Genomic DNA, 11,304 nt, shown 5'->3' with positions numbered 1-11,304 from the left:
TGGAAAAACCAAAGTTTCTTTATTTTATAGGGAAGTACCAATGTGCAGGTACTGTACAGCCCTGATGTACAGTCAATATGTAAAAAAATAATGCGTCTTTAATTCCCACTTGTACCTCACATGAGGTTAGGAAATAAAAAACTTATTTTTTAGTCTTATACTTCAGAGAACCAAGAGGGGCGGTGCTGCTGCTTCTCCTCCTCCCAGTTTTCAGCTCCCACAACCGGGAAGGCTGGCTCGGGGCGTGCGCTCTTGCTGGCAGCTCCCAAAAATACGCAGAGGGGCGGGGGGCAGAAGGGGTGAGAACATCAGACAGGAAGACTGATTCAGATCGATGAGACCGAAGTAAAGAACCGACATCGCACTTTGTGGCTTAAAACTGTTATTTTTCGTTCAGTCTTTAAGCCCCATTACGCATACTGATCCCCTCTCTCTGACACGGAGAAGATGCCCAAGTGTTCACCCTGTGCGTCCCCCTGGTCCTCCCTGTGGCTGACATCTTTTGTTATTTTGGTGGTGCAGTCGGTAATCTCTTCCTCGTACTCTTCCTCCTCCACGTATCAGAGAAACGCAGCTGGCGGGAAGCGACCAGGTTTCTTGGGGAGGACGCTGGTTCTCCTGGATGTCAACACCCGCAGCCCGATCAGAATCCTCAACGACAACTTCTTATCGCTGCAGTTGGACCCCGCGATCATCAGAGACGGCTGGCTGGACTTTCTGAGGTAGAACATTCTCCATCAGCACTAACCTGTATGACTGACTGCCTCTGAAATGTAGAACACTGATAAGTCTACTTCTGAAATACTTGGTGTTTTTTTTTTTTTATTTTTTATTTTTTTTTTTTTTTTGTATGTTTATTACGAAGGCAGCCACGTTGTCTCAACTGTCATGGAGTGATCAGGCACGTTTTCTCTTTAAAAAAAAAAAAAAAAAAGTGGATTCAAACCTATATTAACAGATTAACAGAGAGCCGCCGAGCGGACGAGTAGCTTGCAGGCCTACTTACAATTAAAACTTGTGTTCTCATTTCTACACAGCACCCACGGTTATATTGTGCTACTAAGTATATATGGAACAATGCTATGTACTACAGTAGCACCACAATAATTTATCTCTTGCTGTAAAAAAGAAAAAAATTATATATATATATATATATATATATATATATATATATATATATATATATATATATATATATATATATATATATATATATATATATATATATATATGTCAGTTTTGTGTAATTGAGAAAAATGAGTGAGGAGTTTTCTTTTATTTTGAGTTACTGGCCTCAAATATTCCCAGCATAATTTGTATATTAGTGTATCATTTCACACAACAGCTTATAGCTCCTGTCCCTATTGTGGAAACTCGATCTACAGCTTGATTTAGGTTGAGTAAAACCTTTATGCAGAAGTGCTATAAGATTCGAAAGTATATGTCTTAAAATTCCGTGACCTAGAAATAAAATAAGCGTTCTTATTACTTTTGCTGCACCCGCCGTTTCCTCCTCGAAACTGTACTTGAATTTTATTAACAATTAAAGCGTCAATGGGTTAGTCTCTGCTTTAAAACAAATCCAGGATAAAGTTGAATAAAACATGTTAGGTCTAATCTTAGATTTGGCCTCTGCGTGTTTCTGTCCTTCCTGCCTCAGATTTATAATCCTTGAATTCCATATGGAAGAAGGCGTCATCGTCTACTTATTAGTCTACAAGAAACAGTTAAAAAGTTTTGTGGCACACAATACAAAAGACCTACGGTGACGTAAAGTTGTCATCAAAGTCATAAAGCTTATTTTTTCCACTCCTGTTTAATTTTTTATGTCATTGTTTTGTTGGACAAGAAAATTATTTTAAAAAATACCATGCTGATATTTTTCTCTTCTCTATTTTGCCGTAATTGAAAACTGTAGTATGAATACTGTCTACCGGAACTTATGACAAACTTCTTCTCCGGTAAGTTTATTTTTATTTTATTTTATTTTTTTTTTAATTGAATCCTTTTGTTTTTCTGTCGTGTCTCCGTAGCTCCAGGCGGCTCGTGACCCTGGCGCGCGGCCTGTCTCCTGCCTTTCTGCGCTTCGGCGGAAAACGAACCGACTTCCTGCAGTTCAACAACCAGAAGAATCTTGCCAAGTTCAGGGGCCCTGGTCCAGACTACTACTTGAAGAATTACGAGGACGGTAATTAGACGCGGCGTTTCTCTTTTCGCGTTAGTCTGATGTTATGTTTGTGTCAGAAAAAAGATATGGCGTCGCCATCTCTGGTGTCTTGTCTCACACTTATGGCAAAAATACATTTCAGAACAAACAGCATAATATTTACTTTACCCCCACTGATAGCTGACCTGGCATTTATATTAAATGTAGTTTCATATAACTAGGTGCCCGTTTAGCTGAGACACGTCACTACAAACGAATGTAAAAGAGGAAAAAAGAAAAAAAAAAAAACTAGACCGTGATGGATGGATTTATTCCTATTCACGCTCACCCCTTGATTAAATTAATGCTAGTGCAACAGTCCTTGAACGAGGTCCTGTGAGCCAAGCATAATTCTAATTTTATGTAAGAAAATAAAAATACCTACATTGTGCGGGCAACGTATTCAAAGTTTTAAAACTGCGCCTATTCGTTTTGAAAATTACATTGGATAATTTGGAGCTGGTTTCCAAAGCTACGGTCGGGACTTAGCTCTGGGTTATGAAACACAACAAAGGGACTTCTACAAATATCGTAAATATCCTATTATTGCTTTATTTTGTGACAAAAATGAAAAATAAATATAAAATGTGCCATGGTTACTTAAGATGTGTGTGTTTTCTTCTCATTTTGAAGTTGGAAATAATTCCTAAAATCCATTATAGCTGCCCTGTAAAAACATATTTATAAAAGCAGCAATTAAAAGCTCTGCTAGAAATGTGCTTCCTTAGAGTTTGATTGCTTTAAATTGCATTAAAAGTGACCTTTGGTGTTTTTGACTTAGTTTATTTGGTCACTGGGTACATAAATTTGCAAATTCCTCTGGCTTACTGAATACAGCTGGAAAATTGATGTAATTTTTTTTTTTTTATAAAAGTTCAAGATTTAAATATCAACTTCCCACATAGATTTGCAGCTTTATTAGCAATGTTTGTCTTCTTGAACAAACCAAAGTTTGGATCACAAGTTTCTGCGGGTCAGAAGCAGAAATATTTGGGAATTGCTATTCTACGGCATTTGTTACTCTTGAACAGTATCACTAAATGATAAGTTTACAAAGGAATTAAGCTAACTAAGTTAATCTTTACACAATGTTAACATTTAATTTTTTAACAAAAACAAAAAATCAAGAGATAAAGAGCATATATGTCTTAATTATGTTTTTTTTGTGTGTGTGTGTGGCAGATATAGTTCGCAGTGACATTGCACTGGACAAACAGAAAGGCTGCAAACTCGCCCACCATCCTGACATCATGCTGGAGCTGCAGAGAGAGAAGGCTGCCACCACACAGCTCGTCCTACTGAAAGAGCAGCTGTCCAACATCTACAGCAACATTACAATAACAGGTAGGAGATCAAACACACAAACTCCCCTGTGTTTTGGACACCTACTCTTATGGCAACATCTCCTGGATTCTGTGGGTCATGCTTTGGCACTCACATGATACCTAAGGTTTGCAAGAGTAAACCTTCAGCTTTTAGAATGGCAAAAGCAATTTCTGAAACAGGAATGTGGGGACGGTTGAGGTGCGGTAGCAGAGGCTTGTTTACAGTGCATTGACATATTCACTTGTAACACTTAACGCAGTCTGCTGAAGAAATTGTGGGAGCCCTGATTTTGGGTGGGCTGCATACCATTTAATGTGATTTAGACACATTCCAGCAGGGCACTATAGAAAATGATTTTTAGTTGTAAGTATTTATTTGTAGTCTTTGGACATTTAGGCAGTGTTTGTCTAGGCTATGTGGACTTTATAATTTCAAAATAAAATTTCACTGATTGATAAGTATTTAATACTATGCAGCTGAATAAAAATCAGACTGGTATGCTAAAGTTGTCTTGTCTGTTGTACTCTTGCTTCTTATCCTCCCTACCATCTTGAAAAGACATGAGTGAGAAATTTTTATTTTTTTGTTTAGGCAGGATTTTTATTTCCAAACAGAAACCCACCCTGAGATTGAGTCCCAAAAGCCAAAGAGCCGTAGAAAAATAAATTTGAACTTTGGAAATGACTGGCAACTGTGTGTTAGAGAATATATTAATTTAGTTCTGTATTAGAGCCAAAATCCTTTCTGCAAAACCCCACTTTGCCACGGATCCAGCGCCATATGAAATATTTGGCCATGTGTTTTAAAAAGGAATTGATGAATTACAGAAAACAAACCTTCTAACTCAACCTCAAGTGAACCAAGTTGTCAGACACATTTTTGGTCAGTACAAGCACAGAATGGGTGGCCTCGCATCAGTTCGCCTGTGTTGTATTCATCATGCACTCTGATGGCTCTGGGGCAAAATGACCTCCTGTGTTGCTGCAAGAATGATAATGGGAGATATTCGGAACATAGATCAGATGTGTGTTTTTAAATAGTCTCAAGTGCACCAATCAAAACATGGCCAGGTAGTATTCATCAAAGTAGGCAAATACAGTAAGAATTCAGACCTGCTTTAAAGAGAAGTCCTTTCACAAGTTTAGCTCAGGAGTCAAAATGTAGTGCATTTACTCTTTAGTGCTATTAATCTGTTGACGCAAACGTTGATATTCTGGTCTTTAATTCTGTCTCAACCTACCTTGAGACATATTGTTCCCAGCAAATTCCGTTGTTTTATACTTTTTGCAAATTAAATATTTTTATCAAGAGACATTGCACTAGCAGTGTCTTTAAATTCATGGCAGTTGGTCTGGTTAGTTTCTTTAGTGCAGGTTATCAATTTTTCCCCTTATTCTTGCTAAATAATATTTGCATAGAGCTGCAAAAGCTTTCAAAAAAGCTCGTTTGTCAGTTTTTAAAATTGCCGAGTCTAGAGTGAACAACTAATATATTCCTTGTACCATTTCTGACATTCTGCTGTGGAAACCCTTTGCACACATTGCATAACTGGACCACTAAAATAGTACTGCATTCTTTGTCATTGTTTTAGCTGGACATTTTAAAGAGCCACCCCAGAGTGCCTGAAAAACCACATGTAGCCCTGAAGCTGAAGTTACAGACAAATAAAGCTATTAAAATTAATAAAAAAAAAAAAAAATCATGTTATAATGGTCAAATAGATCTGGCTGACAACAACTTTGTTTTAAACATAGAAGTATTGAGAATGCATTCATGTTTTTTTTTTACACTTTGGACAGTTTCTTAACTTTGGATAGTCACAAAAAACTCCTAGCATTCTTAGTCTCTAAATGCTGGACCTAATAGAATATACTCTGATGCCCTTTTTTAAAGGAATGAAACAAATTATGATTTTATGCATATATTGGAATAACCTTGCACAATCTGGTATTTCTTCATCTTGTGTTGGAGGCAAAACTGCAATCAAAAAATCTACAGCATTTTTTAAGCTACAGTTTCTCCTTTTACCTTGTTACCAGTATTTGAAGTTTCCTTAAACTGCTGCCACTGTAGCCGATAATCTGCTTACTCCGCAAGATAGCCAGAATAATAATACACAACTTCATATCTGAAGTAGTTTAACAATTGTCTGTTGTTCACTCAAAAGTATCATTTTAGTTTATCAGACAAGCCGATAAACAAGCTCTTGCTAATATTCCCATTAAGCTCTTTTAGCATAATGCCCTCTTAATCTCAAATATTTATCATTTCTTAAATAAAGCATTTCTAATAAAAAAAAAATCTGATTGCAATTTATCTATGATTTTTAAAATTTGCTCGTAAAAACGTTAGAAAGTGTCATCTTTTTCCACATATATTTTTCCTGTTTATTTTGATAAAAATATTGTCACTGTATTGACATTACATAGAATTGTTGACTCGTTCTCTGCAAGCTCCCACTGGTATTTCTACAATTTATCTTTGGTGATAAGTTCCACATCTTTGTGATTGAAATACCTCCTAGTCATAACCATAATCTTTAGCTCTTTCCACAGACTTGCATTCAAGTCGAGTCTCTGGCTGCTCCAATCCAAGGTGTTGAAATGACTTCCAGTAAGAAGAAACATGTTGGTAAAACTAAAAGAGATACTTCAAACCTAAATCAGCCAGGGGTATGAATAATTATGGACTTTACTGTATGCTGCAGGAAACCTTTGTTGCTGACTTCAGTTTTGATGCAACATTATTTTCTATGAAATTTTTATTTTGAATATGTAAACAACAAATGTTAGCTGCAAAAATGTCTTAAAAAGAAATAATAATAATAATGAAACATAAAAGAAGAACTTATTCAGTTCAAAAAGGAACAGGAAGAAGCCTATATAGTTCCTTGTCTTTATGTTGTTCTCACATTCTCTGAATATCAATAACTTAACTAACACGTCCATATTTCCCATATGCTTATGCTTTCTTTACTGAACAGCTGGGTGGAAACCAAGTCATCTCAGTGATACTAAAGAACAAAAACATAAATAATTTGTGGACTATTAAAATATGCATACTTATTTGATGCTTGTTATGGGTTCAGTAATTAGTTTAAAGCTTAAATTGAAAATCAAGTAATAAAACTGTCTTTAGTTGTTTTGGGCGAGGAGAGTTGGGGGGTTGACAGATGAAATATAACTTGGAAATATTGTTACAGTATAAATTATGGCCGAAATGAATCCTAGCTAAATGCTATTTTCTCCATGTGCTTTGATGTTTTTTTGCCATATATTACTGATGTATTAAGACCCGATGGAGGATTTTGTACTCCTAATGCTAAACACTTTCATTGATGGTTCAAATTAGGAGGTATGAGGTGATGATGAGACATAGAAATGCGCGTCATGCTGCTTTTGAGTCGCTGCCATGGTTATGGGCAGCGACTGCTTGGGCAGGGCTGCTTGGTGTAACCAGGGAAAATAAGGCGAAGCCAAAATGATTCTATTTAGAAGATTTCATTTGTGGTTTTGAAATTTCCTTGCCTTTTAAGTTCAGCATTGCTGGGAAATGCTAGTCAGAGGAATGGAGAACAAGTTGAATGATGTCTGTAATGGTGCAGCTGCTGTTTTCCTTTCATGGTGCGAAATGTCTGGTGGAATGTAACATATATTGTGTTAAAGGGAATTCGGTCAGCAGAAGAGGCGGCGATGACACTGAAAAAGTATTAAAAGTGTGCACATGCTTGAGCAATCACCTCACTATTATTCCGAGTTGAATTGAAAGCATGTTATGTAAACTGGAATCTGCGTGAAGGCTTGTCATCTCTTTGGTTCGGGAAGAAGCAGGGGTCCGGAGGCACTAGAGATGTTTTTGAAAATGGTCTGGTATCAATTAGTCAAGATTTTAAGTGCATATGCGTGTGGGGGGGTGGGTGTGCGGGGGTGTGCGTGTGTATGCATGAAGGCAGGTGGTGCTTAAAGGACCTTTAACAGTCTTGCTCCATCCTTTTTCACTCACCACTGTCTGCCCTCTGACCTCAGCTTGTTAGAGTCATCAGTAATGGGGCCACTATGAGTCAATGTGCACACACACATTCAGCAGGGGAATTGAGTTCAAAATTACCTTAACCTCAGACAAGGTCACGGTCAGCATCTTTTTAAGTCTTCTGCTTAAACATGTCCCTCCGTTGAATTAGTTCCTTCATTTTTTGATTTTTTTTAAATTACTTTCTCAATTGATTCTGCATTATTTACCTTCCTTCTGTTATTTTTGTCAGCACAAACAAACGTACTTATTTCTTTCCTATCACTGCTGTTTAGATTCAGAGAGTAACTCAGTGTTAAATGCTTAGCTCAAAGAATTAGGTCTAAGGTTCAATTTGAGATCTTAAGATCATTGTGACAGATATATGGTTCAGAGTTTAAACAGAAGTTGTATGCAGTTTATTTTAAAATGACAAAGTATATCACTGTACAATTTGTAGAACAAACCTGCAGTCTTTCAGATTTGTGCACAAAATTTAGTCTGGAAAAAACTGCCTTTCTTTCAAAAAGGGAAAAGCTGATATATTATGTAAACCTCCACCATACACAGGAACATCACTAATAAAGAGAAAAATAACAGTGAAGATTTTTTTTTAAGTTTGTCATTGTAACCCTATCCTAGATTAAGTTTTTAAGGAAGTGGAACAAAAACATTTCAAAGGAGGAGATGCGAAACTGAATATGAAAATATGGGATGTATTCAGAAAGCACATAGGAAAATACTCAACTTTCACATCTTAATTCACATGTTTTGAAAATATAGTAGCTCTTTAAATTTCTCTCTGCCATTATGTTTCTCTCTGGCATACAGAAATTTGAAATAATTGATAAATAACTGCAACATGAGGCTTGGTGTGACTGACAAAGTGTAAAACTGTTTCTTGGGTTTATAATGTAATTAAAGAAATTGCTTTAACTAAATTGGTTGTGTACTTTGGATTGAGGTAAAACAATATTTTAAACAAGGAAAATCTTTTTTGTACAGATTCATTGGAAAACTGGTGGATCCTTGGGGCTAAATTAGCTTACCCTGGACTGCCGGTTGTGCTTGTTCTACAAATGACAGAGCACATATAAGGTAATTAAACAAAGTCGACATAGGAAAACCTATCCAGCATATTCATCACAAAATTCTGAGGTTTTTAGTCTTAAATCAAACTAGAAACCCAATGCAATCTGGAAACAACTCTGTCAGACTGATGAGGGTAAAACAAAACCTTTTGGCTTCAATGAACAATGAAAAGCTCTGAAGGAAAATAAATCCCCAGAATTTCATCAAGATCTCTGGCTCATCTGCTCTAAAACAAGCGTTCTGGGGTTGTATTTTAGCCAGAATGTTGAAAAATGTTTCCCTGGTAGCCAGAAGATTAAACTCAGTTTATTACTCCTAAAACGTTCTTAATTGCAAAATGATCATGAATAGATCTCCAAATTAACAATAAGAATACTCTGGAGACCAAAACATGATTAAAATAAAGTGGATAAATCCCTAAAGAACATTTCATCCCAGACAGCCTGAGCATGTAACATATCAAGAAGTGAGTAAAGAGACCTGCCAGAAAGGTGAATGTTCTCATTAAAGATTAACATCCTGTTCTTATCACACATTTTCAAATCCTACAGGATGAATGGGAGACAGAAGTTAAGATGAGGAATGCTTAATTTACATGTGGGAACACACTCACACGTTTTGCAAAAATTATGAAAACTGAAATCTTGTTTGGTTTTCCACCTCAAATTTGTTTTGCTTTTGAAGTTAGATGTTAAGACACCTATTTAATTAATTTATTTATTTGCTTGGATTGCACTTTAAATTACAATTTTGGTCTTATCTGTGTAAATATTTGCAAAGCAAACAATCAAAAGAGGTTTTCTTTAAATATAACAAAATCCAAAAGCTTTCCTTCTTTGACTTCTTATTCCATAGCTTGAAATGGATGTTGTGCATATGAAAGCAAGGAAGTTTTCAATTCCCAGATCACACCTGAATGTTATCAGTGGCTAACTATTACAGAGAAACTTGTCACTTTTAATAAATAGTATTTTGCAAAGGTAACCATGTCACCAGGTTGCTTTTTGGTCATTTTGTAAATAGGTCTCTCAAAATGAAAGTAAAATTCGGCACTAAATATGTTGCCTTAAGCCTGACATCCTTTAGCCTCTCTTCCCTCTCTATTCTTTAGGCTGATCTCATATGAGCAGTATCATGTGACAGGGAAGTTTACATCTTTTAAACCCAGCTAAGAATAAATTAGACACCAATACCTGAGCCCTCTCTGCTTGAAATGACACAGAGGTGCAGCACTTATATCCTTTGTATCTTTGGAGTCTATACACATCTAACATTGGGATACCATTTCTTTCCAGAGGAAGTGGTTCAATGGTCTTTTGGACATTTCCAAAGTATTTTCCACATGCCCCAGTAATCTGTTCACAGGATGAAATTAGTGTCAGTAATGCTATTTTTTAGATACATTTTTATTTGGGTTTTGATCAATGAAGCATTTAGTTAAAATAAACCAGGGCTGCAACTAAGGATCATTTTAGCTATCAATAAATAATATTTTCTTTATCGATTATTCTGACAATTAATCATACAAAAAAGTTACACATTCTACAGATTCTTCATTTCAGTCTTTTTATGCAATATTAGAAATACAGTAAATCATAAAAATAAACTAATAATTAATTTTTTTGTATTATGAAAATAAATATTGTGTTGTCTAAAATACAACAACATAGCAATACTTTAGTGTACACTTGCTCCTTTGTAGTAAAGGATGCATCTGCAAAAATGCTCTCAACACGTGAAAAGCTCAGCCCTTTGTGGTTGACTTAACATCAGTACAGCATAGGCATAGTCTGTTGATTATTTTTTGGATTAACCAATTGATAATTGGATACCAAAAGCTATTTAATGGGCAATTTTTTCCACAGAATATGAACCAGGTGAAACTAAAACTAAACCACTTGAGGAGAACCTATGAGTAGAACATATTTATAAACCAAAGGTGGTTTTTATCTTAAATTCAAAACCAACCTTTGGTTTTGAATTATATATCAAGATTTTATCCAGATTTTTGTGCTTTGTGGCTATACTGCAGCTTGGCATAACAGTCCAAGATAAGTGTGCCACTTGTGGGATATCCTGATCAGTCATTCCATGATATTATTTGAACCAGTTCTTTCTTTCCCCTATTCCTGCCTTCCTGAAGAGAGTCTACCTACAGTATATTTTTCATTCTGATGCTGGGAAAATTAGCCTGAACAGTTTCCCCTGTTGTTGATAGTCTTGGCTTGAACTACCGAACAGCTGTGCTGAGAGAGATCAACTGTTGCTGGCAGTGAAACAATCACTGAAGCTGACTCTAAGGACTTTGTGCCTGAGGAAATAGAGGTGTGGTGCACCAGCCAACAAGCTGGCCAAGGTGGGAGTTTTCATGTTATTGGTCCAGAAGCACACAAGAAACAAATGGGGATTGATCTGAACTTGTCTTTTCTTCATGCCCTCTTGCTTAGCACCATTTTGCTTCGGTGCTAAGCAAACAGGAGTGACAGGGAGATAGTTTCCACACATTGACATGTATGTTTTTGGCCATGGTTTTGCAAGTATAAATATTTCCAAACAGCAGAATTGTTGTCGTTCTTATTTGCTAAGAAAATGTGTAGTGCCCTTTTTTCAGTCAGCTGACCAGCAGTGCTTCTCGAAGCTCTATACAGGCAGATGAAAACTGCTGTCTTTCT

The 11,304-nt window shown here is 36.2% G+C and overlaps 1 protein-coding gene across 1 annotated transcript in view; it reads left to right on the top strand.

Moving 5' to 3' along the window:
- Positions 1–282: 282 nt before the first annotated feature.
- Positions 283–11,304, top strand: part of hpse2 (heparanase 2) — a 64,274-nt gene continuing 53,252 nt past the window's right edge. The window contains exons 1-3 of the mRNA XM_032553987.1: positions 283–722; positions 2,034–2,188; positions 3,389–3,550. Coding sequence (XP_032409878.1) covers positions 448–722; positions 2,034–2,188; positions 3,389–3,550 — 592 coding nt within the window. The 5' untranslated portion in view covers positions 283–447. The remainder of the gene's footprint in view (positions 723–2,033; positions 2,189–3,388; positions 3,551–11,304) is intronic.

The sequence above is a fragment of the Xiphophorus hellerii genome, chromosome 22, assembly GCF_003331165.1.
Source record: "Xiphophorus hellerii strain 12219 chromosome 22, Xiphophorus_hellerii-4.1, whole genome shotgun sequence".
Classification (NCBI taxonomy): Eukaryota; Metazoa; Chordata; class Actinopteri; order Cyprinodontiformes; family Poeciliidae; genus Xiphophorus; species Xiphophorus hellerii.
Note: the sequence above shows the minus strand (reverse complement) of the source record. Positions and strands in the feature narration are given on the sequence as shown.